Source organism: Gigantopelta aegis, chromosome 10, assembly GCF_016097555.1.
Source record: "Gigantopelta aegis isolate Gae_Host chromosome 10, Gae_host_genome, whole genome shotgun sequence".
Classification (NCBI taxonomy): Eukaryota; Metazoa; Mollusca; class Gastropoda; order Neomphalida; family Peltospiridae; genus Gigantopelta; species Gigantopelta aegis.
The window spans coordinates 83,436,762-83,454,261 of NC_054708.1; the positions used below are offsets into that span (position 1 = coordinate 83,436,762).

A 17,500-nucleotide genomic window follows, 5' to 3' on the forward strand; every position below is an offset into this window, starting at 1 on the left:
GGTACAATGCGCTGTGTGCCCCGATGAATATGTGTCTGTACTGACTGTAGCAACACTTACTGACAACATTCACTGCAAAGGTACAATGCGATGTGTGCCCCGATGGATATGTGTCTGTACTGACTTTAGTAACACTTACTGACAACATTCACCGCAAAGGTACAATGCGCTGTGTGCCCCGATGGATATGTGTCTGTACTGACTGTAGTAACACTTACTGACAACATTCACTGCAAAGGTACAATGCGATGTGTGCCCCGATGGATATGTGTCTGTACTGACTGTAGTAACACTTACTGACAACATTCACTGCAAAGGTACAGTGCGCTGTGTGCCCCGATGGATCTGTGGCTTTGTATTTTATTATTATGCTTCCTTCACTAAAGGTTAAACCAGGTTGAGGTCCCCCAATCTGCTCCACTCTAACTTGTCCAGAGTTATCAGATGCTACTGGAGGTTTCCATGTAACAATGGCCGTCGTTTTATCTCTTTCTGCATAGGCTTGGATAGCTTGTGATGGACAGTTTGTGAATGTCGGGTTTAGAGTATCTGAAACAAGAATTTAAACTTGCGATAATGACATGTGTAAATGACATAGCAAACATTTCCAACCAACACCACCTTCAGACATATGAACAGCATTTCGATTACATGTGTGACTCACAACTGAAATGAAAGTTTGTTTACTGACACCTCGGCACATTTTAACTAGAAATAGCTGGCACTTAACAGAGTTATTTCTACACCTGCTCAGATGAGTAGTAGGGCCACTGGCTGGAATGACAAACCCTCGAGTCCACCGAGGGTAATATATGCTACAACGCACCATGGAGAGAAGGCTGGGGAGGGGAAAGGGTGGGTGTCTTGGGTTCGAACGAGCCCCCCCCCCCCCCTCTGAGGCTAAAGCAATTGTTTACAGTGCAATATTGATATAGCTGTCGAAGGAAAATGTAGACATAAAGGTCCGCTAGGTCCATATTGGAATTCCTCCAGATCCCGATCAGGCTACGCCCCTGGCATCGAACCGCGAACGTGCGTTCTACCACCGAGCTACAACCCACCTTCATGTTTAGAATGAAGCTGCAGTATCTATTCCACACCCTATAATATACTGATGGAAAGAAATTAAGGCAACACTTAAACAGTAACAGCAAGTGTTGAATGCAAGCAAAACTTTCGTCTACAGTATCAGAAGTTAGCTGTGTTGCTGGTATTCGGTCCCACAGCACTAACATTACATCTCTGTATTTTATACTATCAGATATCATCAACTGCCTTTTTAACTAAGTAGCCACACCATATCTAACACAAAACAGATACCGCGTCACAGGAAGAAAGCAAAACTTTAAGATCTGTTTCTAAATGACAACAATATTAAAACATTTTTAGATACCGCATATGTTATATTTATATAATATACTTTTACTTAACGCTGCTGTTTATGGAATATTTTAATATACTTACACATTATGCTAAACTACATCATTAACTAACCCATTACATTCCTAAAAAACTCATATACAATACAGACTGAATTTGTTTGTTATATATTTTTCTCGACAATGGTTAGGCGATCGCGTGTTTGTGTAACGCTTCGCTTTGTCATGTGTTATGACGTGCTTATGAAAGTAATATCATCATCATTACCATCATCTTCATTCCACTCAACACATATAAATATTGTATAGATATACCTAAACACTTGGGAAGTGGTAATTCCCAGGTTAGGTTAGCCATGCAGACAGTTTGTCTTGGAGAACTGCTGAATCCTGCACTGGAGTCACATTTCAGTTCGCAAACACTCTTGTAGTTGTTTCCGTCGTTGCAGTGGTATTGAATTGCGTAAGTGGGCAGCGATAGTAATGGACACCTTTTGGCTGGAATAGAAAGACAGCTCAATTCATATTCCTCAAAACCATGGTCTTGAACTAAATAATGCTAGGCTCAAACTGTCGACTTACGACGAAGCTGGCCAACTCTTCGTTTGCGTTGTAATTTGCCCAACTCCCGACTTACGACGGGTGCGCTCAGAATAATAACTAATGGGTTATACGACTAAAATCGAGTTGTAAGAGCGCTGACGCTAGCAACTGGACAGACCTAGAAGTTGTCACAGCAGAATGTTTTGGCAAACATTCTGCTGGCAGTTAGTAGTATGAGCCTAGGATAATGATAACCAACAATTTAAAAAACCCATTTGTAAACCTTGTTTAAATTATGTAGCATGTTTACATAATTATAATGCTGCCGCGATAGCAAAACTGGCACATTAAAGTTGCAAAACGTGATCAGAAAACATTAAAACAAGTTCCACTCTTTGTATTTTAATCAAAAGAAAGAGTATAATGTCGAAGCACATTGGTTGAAACAAAACACATTGTTTAAAAGGACATTGATTGAAAAAGGAATATCGTTTCGCACCCGAAAAGATTCGCGATACTGTGTATTAATCTGTTCTCTAGTAGCACACTAAATAATCTGTAACAGGAGTAATACCTTTTATGACGATTGCGAATCAGCCATTAAGAGATTCGATACCTCATCTGTACACAAAACAAAGTCCAAAATATATTCGTGAGGGTATTCAACCATCAGTCATTTCCAGGTGCTCTTTCTTGGGAAGCTAGTCTTGGTGTAGTTTTTTTTGTTTAACGACACCAACAGAGCACATTGATTTTGGATGTCAAACATTTGGTCATTATTACACGTAGTAGTCTTGGTAATAGAGTCCCCATTCCGTTTGTAAGAGGATTACCACATTTAAATCACTTTACAGCGCACACGGTTGTGCATTAAATAAATAAAGTTTGTTTTGTTTAACGACAACACTTGATGACATTGATTTATTAACCATCGGCTATTGGATGACAATCATTTTGTAATTTTGACATATAGTCTTAGAGACGAAACCTGGCCCCGTGCTTATAAACCTTAAAGTCTAGACTTTAATAAAGTCCAGACTTTAACGTCATGGCAACGCCATTCAAAAGCATTATGTTAATGTCTGGACTTTATTAAAGTGTAGACTTTAAGTTTTATAAGCACGGGCCCAGCTACATTTTTCCATTAGTAGCAAGGAATTTTTTATAAGTACCATCCCACAAACAGGATGTACTATCCTGTACGTGGAAAAGTGGATATAAAAAGATATCTTGCTGCTAATGGAAAAATGTACGAAGACTGCTTGTCAGAATGTTTTAGATAGTTTTATGTTTCACTAATCAATCAATACGCTCTAGTGAAACACTACACGACACTTACGTTCACATGTCGACAGGGTGACGTTAAACGTGTTGTTATCGTCACAAGAAGCCACTGTGTGACCTGTAGGCTGGTACCCCGTATCACAGGAAAGGCGACACACATTACCATATATGATGTCATATCCACCACAGTCGATCCGGCCATTGCTAGGTTGTTTGGGCCATGGACATGTTCGTACTAAAGAGACAGGAAATTGTATTGTTACACAAGAAAGTCTAAGGAAACCGAATTATAAAGCATGTTATCTCTCTTCTTCACCTTCTCTATTGTCTATGCGTCTCTCTCTCTCTCTCTCTCTCTCTCTCTCTCTCTCTCTCTCTCTCTCTCTCTCTCTCGCTTTATATATATATATCTATAGATATTCTATATCTATCTATCTATATATATCTATATCTTTGTCTGTTTTATCTCTCTTCGTTTCTACATGTGAGTCTCTCTTGCTCTGTCTATCCATATATACCTCCCTGTCTCTCTCTCGTTCTCACTCTCCCCTCTATTTCCCTCTCGATCGACTCTCGATGTACTGTCAGCTCTGACACTGGTAATTAAATACTTTCTTTGGGTATACGCAATATATTTGATTGCATGCTCGCATATAACATGCAGCAGATGATAACCGATTTGTAACCGTGTACCGTACTCCAGTACTTACTAGTGACATTCACTGCGAATGTACAGTACGCTGCGTGCCCTGAGGGGTCTGTGGCTGTGTACTTTATCAAGCTAACCCCCTCAATGAACGTCTCGCCAGGTTTGAGTCCTCCAACCTGCTCCACTGTCACATTCCCAGAGTTATCAGTCGCTGTTGGTGGCTTCCATGTAACAACAGCCGTCGTTTTACCAATGTCTGCATAGGCTTTGACGGCTTGTGACGGACAGTTTGTAAATGTGGGATTTTGATTATCTGCAACGCAAATATAATATTTAAATTTAAATAAAAGAAATAAAATATTTAAATGATACAGATCTCGATATAAGGCAGATCTAAACGACAAAGACATAATTCATATGTATTCAAGTCTGTGTCCAAATGATGTTTTAACATGTCCGTGAATGCTTCATCTCTAGGAGGACTGCCACTATCCATACTTGCGTCAAATCTGAACGATACAATCATATTCCATTGCAGAAGGGTATTATAGTAATACCTGAACAATGTGGAAGCGGCAGATTCCAGTTTTGGCTGAGTGTCCAGACGGTTATTATAATAATATCTGAACAATGTGGAAGAGGCAGACCCCAGTTGTGGCTGAGTGTCCAGAAGGTTATTATAGTAATACCTGAACAATGTGGAAGTCTCCAGTTCATGCTGAGTGTCCAGACAGTTATTATAGTAATACCTGAACAATGTGGAAATCTCTAGTTCATGCTGAGTGTGCAGACGGTTATTATAGTAATACCCGAACAATGTGGAAGTCTCCAGTTCATGCTGAGTGTCCAGACAGTTATTATAGTAATACCTGAACAATGTGGAAATCTCTAGTTCATGCTGAGTGTGCAGACGGTTATTATAGTAATACCTGAACAATGTGGAAGTATCCAGTTCATGCTGAGTGTCCAGATGGTTATTATAGTAATACCTGAACAATGTGGAAATCTCTAGTTCATGCTGAGTGTGCAGACGGTTATTATAGTAATACCTGAACAATGTGGAAGTATCCAGTTCATGCTGAGTGTCCAGATGGTTATTATAGTAATACCTGAACAATGTGGAAGTCTCCAGTTCATGCTGAGTGTGCAGTCGGTTATTATAGTAATACCTGAACAATGTGGAAGTCTCCAGTTCATGCCAAGTGTGCAGACGGTTATTATAGTAATACCTGAGCAATCTGGAAGCGGCTGACTCCAGTTTTGGCTCAGTGTGCAAACTGTTAGTCTTGCAGAACTAGCAAATCCAACAGCAGCATCACACTTCAGCGCGCATAGGCTGCCATACTTGTTCCCATCAGAGCATTGGTACCCTGTTGCATAAGCTGGTACTGACAGATTTGCACACTGGTTTGCTGAAACAAAAATGTACACACGAGTATGAATTACGCCTTAGCTAAAAGACACGGAGTTCTGAACAAGGTGGTCTTGAGGAACGAAAATAAAAACCAAGAGATTAACTGCGATACTACGAAATATTGGAGGTGCCATTGAAAGAAAAGTTATTAATATCCTTTTTGTAATCGAAAAGTGCAAACATTGGAAACCATAACACTGACATAACTAGTTGAAAAATAATTTGTCAAGCATTCGTGTTTATATATAATTTTACATAAAGTATTTTAGTATGAAATCATCTGAACTTAGCATAAAAGTTTACAATTTCGTTTTGGCAATGCATTTCACGAAAAATCAGAACGTTTACGCTGGATATGCAATAAGGCATGCATGGCAATTCAGAAACCTTTATAATATTCCCAAAATAAGTGTACAATAGTTCGTGGTTCTTTTTCTCGAAAGGAGCATAGTTGTGAACAAGTGTATCCGATCTTATAAAGCCAAGTATTAACATAAAGGATATTCTATACAATTTTGAACTAAAACCACCTAAGCTTATAGTACAATAATAAGGCATAACATTTACCTTCGTCCATTCATTTTTGATAGAAGTAGTATTTAACATTTCTTCCGATTTCAAATTAGTTTTAGTTTTTATGAAATGTGACCAAAGCAAAGCATTACAATGATGTTTACTTACTTTTAGATTTAGTTTGAAAAGACATCTATTAAATGGAATGTTTGGATTACTTAGCTCTGTTTCAAATGCTATATTGTAAAGTTTACAGATTATTTTTATTACTGTTGTAAGTCCATGAAATTTAAGAACACCTGAATCAAATTTAAGAAAATCTGAATCAATATAATATATAATTTTAAATTCATCATAATGTGAACAAACTGCCATTTTCGTCCAGTAAACCCAATTCCTACTTTAGTCTTTATAAAATATTGATTTATTATGTATTCTGATGTCATTATTAAACCAAATAAAATGAGTCTGTAACCTTTTAGTATCTATTTTATATTAACATTGGTTTTCAAGTGCAGACACCATGCTACAACACGTTCTGATTTTTGGCATTATGTTTACTTCAAAATGCAGCAACAAAAGTAGATTTATAAAAGGGCGCTGCACCATGCCCCAGTTTTGTGTCCTAATTCATTGCCGTAAAAAATGAATTATATATATATATATATTTGTTTTTATAATAAAACACTCGCGTTCCTCTGAATGTATATGCAGCGTTATAACGGGTCTGAATTCAACTAAGAAACGCTTGACAATATCTCGTTTTGTCACAGGTGTGAAAGTCCACCAATGGTACCGTGGCACACTTTCTTTTCTTTTGTTAGTGGTTACGACTGAAGACGGGCAGCCAGCCAGTCGTATCAAGCTTGATTCCATGGGCGGTCATCCTCACCCTGTCGCACACACAAACACAAATAACGTAACTAATTAAGCAAACACCCAGTTGAAAGTAGTCTATCACGATAAACCTTGGTTTATTTTCCTTTAAAATAGCTTAAAATATTAATACGTCTGATAAAAATTCCCGAAAGCTGATTTTAATAGATGTTCTTCGAAACGCGGCGCTTCTAATGATACCAAAATAAACACAACCAGACCAAGATACTTGTAATTTTCACCGATACAAATAGATCCTTATAATATGGCACAAAGTAAGCATGACTGCAAATCGATTCATTAATAATAGTCATTTTTAGAATGTCAACAATTAAATGCAATGAGCAACTTGTGCGTATGTATATGTATATGTATGCAGATATCAATTTAATTATTTATTTACGTGTTTGTTCTTTTCTTTCGTTCTTTATTTCTTCATTTATAGATTTAAAAAAAATAAAAATAATAATAATTTGTGAATGGTATTAAATGGTATACGGTCTACAAACAATAAAACCCCCATCAAGTAATAGTGATCAGACAGTTTGCAATTACTAATTATGGCTTATTTCAATAATATAACAAAATATATATGTTATGCATTGATACAATAATTATACCTATGGTTATGGGTACCTTTTAAGAATAATAAATCTGGTTTTGGAAACTGATTCCCTCCCTCCCTGCAGTATACATACGTATATAACTGTTTGAAATAATTTAAGACATAATCCAAAATGATCCACTATGTCTTTTAATGAATGAAATCGGTATGGTTGTAAAATAAAGTGCATAACTTCATGGTGGTAACATCATTTCATTATTTGTGTAGATTTGTGGAAATGTAATCATGATTGTAATCATGATTACTAGACAATGTATTCGCAATCGTAATCGATTACTTTCAGTTATCTTGTAATCGTAATCGTAATCGTATTCGATTACTTTTGTCAAGTAATCGCCCCATCTCTGATATATATATATATATATATATATATATATATATATATATATATATATATATATATACACACACACACACACACACACACACACACACACACACACACACATATACAGTCGAGCACCGTTGTGTCAAACGTGCTTGAGTCGATATATCGCTTGTGTCGATATGACTGGCCGGTCCCGGCCAAAACGTGTATTATACTATCATGTTGTTATCTCGGTTGAGTAAATGTCGATGTTACGTTTGTGTCGATATATTTGTTGGTCCCAACGTAGACTTTTATATTGAAAACTGTCTCTGTTTCGATAATAATATAATTTAGAAAGATAAATAGGAATTGCGCGATCTGAAATCATGCCGTACCGATATTGTGAGCATGTGCAACTAACAAAAGAGATGCTCACATTTGACTGTAAACACATGATTTGTACATGTAGTTACTGTAACAGTTCACGTGTAAGATGAACGAATACTATTATCTAAACCATTGAACAAGGTACTAAAATGGTGTTATCGAGCTTAAAAGTAAACACTAGCAGATGACGATTGTTACAGAATGCAACTAACCATGTTACTTATGGCTTTGGGAAATTGTAGACTGGTAAAAGGAGGATTAATTTGTCTTGGTCGGTTAACTAGTTGTTAAATGACAAAGAAGGCAGCGAGCTCTGTGTTTATTTAGTGCCACAACTGTTTCCGCTATACTGACTTTCTTATGGCAACTGAGGCCAGAGATTCAATCATCTATTCCATCATTTATTACCCAACAGTGTGAATACAAAGGAATATACACATGATGACGACAGTCGAACGCTTTACCACCTGTGCATTGTCAACCAGGTGTTAACTGCCCGTGGCCCTGTTGTATCTGAAGATGATGCAAGGATTGTGACGGAAAATGACGAGACGTCGATGTGTAAACATTTCGCTCTGCAGCTTTGATGCCACGAACCAATGAGCAACAAATATTATTCCTAGACTTTATGAATTAGGTGTGGGATTTTTAATGTTTTCTTCTACAAAACATTTCGTTTAACTGTATTTTAATATTATAACTTCCTTATCAATTCATGATTGTTCTAACGTCCACAAAGATTTTAATTGATAGATATTTTCAAAAATGATTAACTCTGTTCACAACGTGCACAGCGGTACAATTGATTAATTTATTTTTCATAGCATAATAATTTTCATTGGCTTAAATAAAAAAAAGGTATGATTCGAAAAAACAACAACCAAAAAATATTTATATGATATGTTTATATATGACTTGTTTTGTTTGTATTTTTGGGGGACATTTGTGAAACCACGGATATATATATATAAATTAGTTTATTTAATTATCTCTCAAACTCTGTCTAATTAAAATTGTATATCCGTAGCATTTCTGACTTGTTAAAATTTACATACTGACATGAGTGGAGGTGAAACATTTTGGTGATTATTTGTAAGTTTGTATGCAATATGTATGTAGGAATTTTTGTACGGTTGTGATGAAAATAAAACAATTTACAACAAGGATTCAGAAGCTATGAAGTGGCCGGCAATTATACGAGTATAAGATAAGGTTCTGACTTAGATGGCCCGGACTGTAATTCTCCTAAGGACCAATGTTTTACTTACTGCCATACGCTGTGTATAGCAAAGTATCATATACATGTGGATGCCCATTTCAAGTACCGACATATGCACTGCGGTGTCAAATCAAAGTACGCCTCTATGTATGCATTATTAGATTGTATCGCATGTATGTAAATGATAGTTAATTTATTATCATATATTTACTGTTGTAAAGCAGTATGCAATGTACAATGGGCAAAGGCCAACCAAAGTGCTGAATAAAAATAATATATACTGAACAGCATTGAAAACGCACCACCAAGAAATGTTTGGATCTCGAAAAGAATACCTGAACAATAAATGTTTTTGTTGTGAACAGCAATAGATGGATGACTGATAATGACAACAAACAAAACAAGATGCACAATCATTGATTAGTTTTAATTCATCTACGTATGAAAGACACGTGGGGTCACAATGAAAAGTCAATAGCGCGTATGACCACCATCTGCAGCAACACAAGCCATGCAACGTCTTCTCGTCAACCCGATAAGTCTGCGAATAGTATTCTGGGGGATAGCATCCCACTTCTGCTGTAGTGCGTTTTCCAGTTCTCTAAGGTTATTCATTTGTGGACGACGTGAGATGCGTTGACCAAGGTAATTCCAAAGACCTCTACTGGCGATAAACCAGGGGACAGTGCTGGCCATTCAAGCAAAGGAACATTATTGTTCGCTATATACTGTGTTGTAAAACGTGCTGAGTGCGCTCGGGCGTTATCTTGCTGAAATATGTGCATATCCCGATGCTGACGAAAGAAATGAATGACGTGATTTTGTAAGACGTTATCCCGGTAGTAAATGGCATTCATTCTGCCACGGCAAACATGGAGTGATGTTCGGTGATGACGAGACAGTCATTGTGATAACGTTCTCCACGCCTACGCCACACCCGCAACCGACCATCAGCATTCCTTAACTGGAAACGGGATTCGTCAGAAAATAGCACACAATGCCAACGTTGTAATCTCTAGTGACGATACCTTCCTGCCAAACGTCGGCGCGCATTTCGATGTCGATCAGTCAAGATAGGTCCAACAGATGGTCGTTGAGCACGCTGCCCAGCAGAGCGAAGACGGCGACGCACAGTGTCTGCGCTGATAACCCCTCGTCAACTTTGAACAGTTGGTGCAGTCCTGGCAGCTGGCAGCTGGCAGCGTTCGATCACGAATATGGAGGCGAACAATATGACGATCATGTCGTGATGTCGTAACACGTCGTTGGCCTGGACGTGGACGGTCCCTGGTGGTTCCTGTCTGCTAGTATCTCCTGTGGAGTCTAGTGATTGTTGAATGATGACATGCAAACCGCTGTGGGGACGGGACGCAGCCCAGTGGTAAAACGTTCGCTTGATGCACAGTCGGTCTAGGATCGATCCCCGTCGGTGGAGACATTGGGCTATTTCTCATTCCAGCCAGTGATCCACAACTGGTGTAACATCCTATCTGTGGATGGTGCATATAAAAGATCCCTTGCTGCTAATCAAAAATAGTAGCCCATGAAGTGGCGACAGCGGGTTTCCTCTCTCAATATTTGTGTGGTTCTTAATATTATGTCTGACGCCATATAACCGTAAATAAAATGTGTTGAATGCGTCGTTAAATAAAAATTACCTTCCAAACCGCTGTGCGATGACTACTCGAAATGCCGACTTGAAGCATGCGTTAACGTTCCTCAGCTGTCAACCTTGCCATCACTTGTTTAACGTACCCTCAAAGACTACTTCATAAATGAAAGTGGCTTTTCAGAGACCATCTTTTATAGCCCCAATCAGCATGATTTGCACATATAATTTACGGTTTTTGTGTGTTTTGCTGTCGTGTTTCATGGAGTGTTCAAACAATCGTTTTTGTAAGTTATTCGTCGTCATGCATGGTCTATAAGGCAGTACGGTACTTATTCATTGATCGTTTTAATGCTGGTATACGCCCCATTCACATCTGTTATCAAAAACTGATGATGCGTTTTCATTGCTTTTCAGTATATTTAAATTATTGTTTTTCAAACAATATAGGACATGCATGGTTGATGTTTATGATTTTAAATCCAATTAAAAATATATACGCTTCGACTCACTTGCTGATTCCAGAATAGACTAACTGGGAGGTCCCCCCCTCCCCCCCCCCCCCCCGTAACGTTACGCACCATGACCTCCATCGTTATGGAAAGGGTCTATAGTGTAATCACAAGGCTGTACGTTTATAATATTCGTTAAGCCCTATCTGTCGTAAATAAGTATTTTGGACTTTGTCATTTGGAACCAGATCGAACACGTCTGTCGTTGAATAGACCTGCACCGCCCAAAATATCCTTAGCATTATGTTATGACATGGGTACAGTTTGGTGAGGTTTTAATATAATTTCTTACGTTCACATGTAGACAGGGTGACATTATAGTTCCCGTTGCTCTCACAGGAGGCGACAGTGTGACCTGAAGGTTGGTATCCCGTGTCACACGACAGACGGCACGTGTCGCCGTAGATGACGTCATATCCCCCACACCTGATCCGACCATTCTTAGGTTGCTGAGGCCACGGACATGTTCGTACTACAACAGACAGTGATTTGTAGTGTTAGCAATACAAATGTTAATTATACTCAAATCTTGCAACAACATAAACAAAGTTTGTGCTAATTTCTTGTCTCTGTGATTATCTGTTTGGATATCACATACCTTTTTATCGTTAACTTGGCTCTCACAACAAATTAAAATTAGGCAAAATTATCAATATTTACAAATATGGAATAATAGCATATCAACGTCATCAACCTTTTAAAGAAGAACTCATTTTTGAAAAATATTTAAATATAATTCCCGAAAGGTTGTGGAGATTAATTATAAAATTTAGAATGTCAAATCACTATTTACCTGTCGAAACTGGAAGGTGGAATAACATATTATTTGAAGACAGATTGTGTACTTTATGTAATGAAAGTGACATTGGTGATGCATTCCATTATTTATTTGTATGTACATTTTTTCATAATTCCCGAGTAAGATGTTTACATCCCTATTATTATACTAGACCAAGCACCTACAAATTCAAAGAACTAATGAGCAGTAAGAAAATAAGTGTATTAAAGAAGTTGGCGAAATTTATAAATGTAATTTGCCAGGTTTTTAAACGTCCTGGTAACTGAATAACTCATGTCACAATCAAAACTGTTTTCTAGCTATATTACAATTATTATTATTATTATTATTACTGTACCATGTACTACCATTACTATTACTACTACTGCTACTACTACTATTATTATACTACTACGACTACCATTACTGCTACCACCATTATTATTATTATTAGTAGTAGTAGTACTACTACTAATACTGTTACAGTTATTATCAATTAATATCATATACAAGTAAATACATGTATTATGTATTATCATATGTTATTATTTCATCCTCCTGTAAACCATCTTGTCACGTTTATACTATTTATTATGTATGTTCCTCTAACGCCACTGTGGAACGGCGTGAGTGTAATAAAGTTCTGTACTGTACTGTTCTGTTCTGTTCTCTCTACCTCTGCAAATATAGGCGCTTGTTACGTGTGTATGTGTGTTTGCATTTTTGTTTTAGATTTGAGTACCAATTTCATTATATCCAGGACACACACGCACGCACACACACGCATATACACACACACGTTTATACCTATGATATATAAAGAATAATATCATGAGTGGCCGTCGTTAGATACCATGTATCTTACGAGTTGTTTTAAAATGTAACTAACGAGCGAAAGCGAGTTTGATACGATTTTAAATAACGAGTTATAAGATAAATGGTATCTAACGGACACGAATGTATTATTCTATTTTGAACATATTCTCAAAAACCAGGTTTAGAGCAAATTTTAACATCTTTTTCGACTAAAAGTTATTAACAGCCCTTGTACTTACGCTTCACAGACAAATGATTGTCAGGTTAACTATACGTTACAGTGTAATCGATTTTGATCGTTCTGTATTTTCATTGGCTGTGTGACATTGGTGACCTAGTCATCATCTAGGAGCAGCCAGTCGTATGGCTTGAAACTGTTAACAGGTATGTATTATCAAAAATAACGAATGATGTTCTCACCAACGAGTGTGTAAGAAACACTAATAGTCACTACTCCGCAGAATATAATATACTCAAAATCTATAAAACGTTTTTGTACTGTCAAACTGTCAACTGCTATAACCAGCAGATAATATATATATTAAAATTTTCATTTTATTACTGCAATGAACAGTTCAAAATATATTTGTTGATTTTGAAGGTCTAAAATAGTTTGACAAATAATCTATGATATAAAATGATAAGACTGATGTAATGTTGTAAAATGTAAGATTATATACAGCTGTTCATACCTTTGATTGGGAACGAGAAAGAGCATATCGCCTTATATCCCTTGCTGTCAATAAGCTCATAGACGATTGTGTGATAGCCAGGTTTGAACACACTTCCACGGTTTCCTATTCTTGATACAAGATTCAGGCTGAAAAGTTAAAGTTTGTTTTTGTTTAACGACACCACCAGAGCACAATGAATTATTAATCATCGGATATTGCATTTCAAACATTTGGTAATTCTAAAATGATTAATGTCTTAGTCAGGAAACCATAATTTTTTTCCATTAGTAGTAAGTGATCTTTTATATGCACCATCCCACAAACAGGATATCACATACCACGCATTTTGATATATGAGTCGTCGTGCACTGGCTGTAATGAGAATTAGCCAAATGGGCCAACTGAGAAAATAATAAAATAATTGAACACTTTAATCATATCGTCATTAGCCTGACTAAACAAGGTTAATGCCGATCTAGTATATTCTACGTGCATATTGATAAACTGTCTATTATTTAAGATGACTCCCTTTCCACACAGTTTTATGCCGATAGATAATTGGAATATACTAATGACCCATTTGCTACTCCGTATAACAAAAAGACCACCATAAAGGTTACATACCATATTTTACTTTTGTATACATTTAAAAATATTTTTTATGTCAGAATATATTCTTTGAAAAATAGGACTATGTCGAAAGGGAAATGCGATGAAACATTTTAAGAAGTGTATTCTTTTCGTAACTACCTTGCAAAAAGCACAAAAAAGAAAAAAAGAATAAAAAAGATGAACACAGATTGACCACGACAATTTTGAGTTATTCACTCCTATGCCAAAGTACCGCTTCATTGTTTTGTGGCAGCATACCACTTGTTAGTATTTAGTACTGAAATATTAAGTAACTTCAAAGCAATGGGTTATTTAAGTACTGCAGAGGTTAACTTACTTGTAATAAAAAAAAATGATTTGAAAAGGTGGGGTTTTTTTTTAATGACGAACTATTTCGTAAATCATACTATATTAATCTACTACAAGTAAATATACGAGAAATGGTTACATTGGATTTTCAGCATGCAATGGGTTATTTAAATACTGCAGAGGTTAAATTACTTGTAATAATAAACAGACGTAGAAGAACTATTCCCTAAACCGTACTATGTACATCTGCTACAAGCAGTAAAGAAACAACAAATGGTTACATTGGATTTCCAGCACTTCCTCTGATATATGTCGGCGTTGACCACGTGACCTTGAGATATCTCAGTCCTTTTGGTGTGTAGATGGTAGGTGTGGAGCGGGGGCAGTAGGTGAATCTCGGTGGTACGTACACTGTAATAGATAAATACATAACTTGAATAAAAAAAAGAATGATAAATAAATAAATAAACACATTAATTAAATTATGAAATAATTAAACGAAAAAAAAGTCAAATATACAAACACCCTTATAACAATTTTTAGACACATGTTTTCATATTAAAACGTTCTCGTTCCAGCCAGTGCACCGCGACTGGTATATGAAAGGCCGTGGTATGTACTACCCTGTCTGTGGGATGGTGCATATAAAGATCCCTTGCTGCTAATCGAAAAGAGTAGCCCATTCAGTGGCGATAGCGGGTTTCCTTTCTTAATATATGTGTGGTCCTTAACCATATGCCTGACGCCATATAACCGTAAATGAAATGTGTTGAGTGCGTCGTTAAATAAAACATTTCTTTCTTTCATATTAATACGAAACAAATAACTATCAAGCAATGTGCTTAATCCACCAAATATTCAAGCACGCTTGTTCGGAATATCTGCAGAGTATGATGTAGAGATCGTTCCAGGAGAGATGTCATAATTAATACATCTACATATTTTGTTTTAATCAGAGGTCGGGAACGGCTGTGTGGCAATCATCACAGAGGTTTACTAAGTAACCAGAATGGTATTTTACATCCAAGAAAACGTTCAAAATACAACACGTGAAAGTGTGGACATATATGTATTTCAAAGATGATGGCATCAGAGCTGTCAATAGTCAAACCGGGTTCTCGGTCTTGTCATATAAAAATAATACATTGAAACGCACTGGCGAATGAGGGGGAGGGGGGGGGGGGGGGGGCAAGTGGTGTATGAGCCCCCCACTTTTTGGGAGCCTCGATTTTTTTTTAGATATTTATACATATATATATATATATATATATATATATATATATATATATACATGTATGTATGTCTGTATGTCTGTATGTGTGTGTGTGTGCCCCCACCACGTTTTGGCACCTTCCTACGCCAGTGAAACGTCATTATGTTGACCTCGTTAATAGACATGGGCGAGTTCAGCCAGACCGAACAGAAACACGTCCGCTAGACTGGTTGATACGCTTTACGGTAAACCAAATGGTCGAACGTTAGCGAAACGTTTGCCGGCTGAACTTATTAGGATATCTCGACGTAGACAATTTGCCCTATTGCATAATTTGTACCAGTAAGCATTATGTTTATCTCGTGCGATTTGGGTTGGATTATTCAACATCAACATAATGAAGTTTGACTGTATTTTTGTTCAAAGGCTGGTGCAGTTATTGTATTAAAAAGTACCTTCTAACGACTGGTTATTGGTCGTCATTATTAATTGAGACATAATTTACACTGCATAACTGACCTCTGTTTTATAGTGTTACACCATCAGACGAAAGGTTGGTAAGTACTAGATTCACATACCGGTTCAAGCTCTCTGTCAAAGTTAAGGCGTACAAGAATAACAACGAGAATAATCGATTACGTAGTAAACAATGGATATGTCTTGTCCCAGCCAGTGCACCACGACTGGTATATCAAAGACCGTGGTATATGCTATCCTGTCTGTGGGGTGGTGCATATAAAATATCCATTGTTACTAATGGAAAAAAAGGTAACGGGTTTCCTCTCTGAGACTTTTTGTCAGAAATTACGAAATGTTTGACATCCAATGGCTGGTAATTAATAAATCATTGAGCTCTAGTGGTTTTGTTAAACAAAACAAACAAACAAACAAACATTAGTAACCATGGAATCGTAAGGTTCTACTGACATATTATTTAATACATACAAGTCATTATTAGTATACCGAGTGATACATGTATTATTGGTTTAATATACACGTGAACGAATAGTACTATACTGAATAAATAGAAGTACTGTTAAAGGGACATTCCCGAGTTTGCTGCATTGTAAGATGTTTCCGACTAATAAAATAGTTCTACGATTAAACTTACATATTAAATATATTTTCTTGTTTAGAATATCAGTGTCTGTATATTCAATGTGCTTCTGGTCATCTTAATATTTGTAAGAAGCCCAAACTGTATTTTGTTTTCAAATAATTTCGTACGTACGAAAAAAGAGACACGTTTTTAGGAAATAACATGAAATTTAACCTAGCACAAGTATTAGAACTACCAGAAACACGTTTAATATACAGCCACTAATATTTTATGCTGAAAAATATATTTGATATGCAATTACAGTCGTCAAAAAGTATCTGTTAGTCAATAACATCTTAAAAATTGCAGCAATCTCAGGAATGTCCCTTTAGTATTAACCAATTGAACAGACAACCCAAGGCATCGTGTGTGAAGATGAATTAGTTGTAAGTATGAAATTAAACTGAATGAAGGAATGAATGGAATTCACCAGACTTACCGTTAAGTTTGTCACAGAACAGCCAACACGCGATCATCATCATGTCGGCCATCCACGGAAACCGACTTTTCTGACGCCCACCTACAATTTAATATTAACATGTCTAGAGGTAGAAACGAGTGAACGGATTGCTTTATTATATACATAGCAACGCAATATATAGATCTACAAAGAACATAAAAGTGATATTCGGTGAAAAGTAATATTTTCACTGTACATGCATTTTAGTTACAGTGAAAA

At 36.7% G+C, this 17,500-nt stretch overlaps 1 protein-coding gene across 1 annotated transcript in view; it reads right to left on the minus strand.

Annotated features, from left to right (window-relative positions):
- LOC121383861 overlaps nucleotides 1-17,500 on the minus strand; it is a 70,959-nt gene that overhangs the window by 39,521 nt on the left and 13,938 nt on the right. The window contains exons 4-12 of the mRNA XM_041513959.1: nucleotides 17,261-17,341; nucleotides 14,791-14,920; nucleotides 13,607-13,734; nucleotides 11,613-11,792; nucleotides 5,085-5,267; nucleotides 3,917-4,168; nucleotides 3,262-3,441; nucleotides 1,695-1,877; nucleotides 298-549 (exon numbers count right to left, since the gene is read on the minus strand). Of these exons, the coding sequence (XP_041369893.1) occupies nucleotides 298-549; nucleotides 1,695-1,877; nucleotides 3,262-3,441; nucleotides 3,917-4,168; nucleotides 5,085-5,267; nucleotides 11,613-11,792; nucleotides 13,607-13,734; nucleotides 14,791-14,920; nucleotides 17,261-17,341 (1,569 nt within the window). The remainder of the gene's footprint in view (nucleotides 1-297; nucleotides 550-1,694; nucleotides 1,878-3,261; nucleotides 3,442-3,916; nucleotides 4,169-5,084; nucleotides 5,268-11,612; nucleotides 11,793-13,606; nucleotides 13,735-14,790; nucleotides 14,921-17,260; nucleotides 17,342-17,500) is intronic.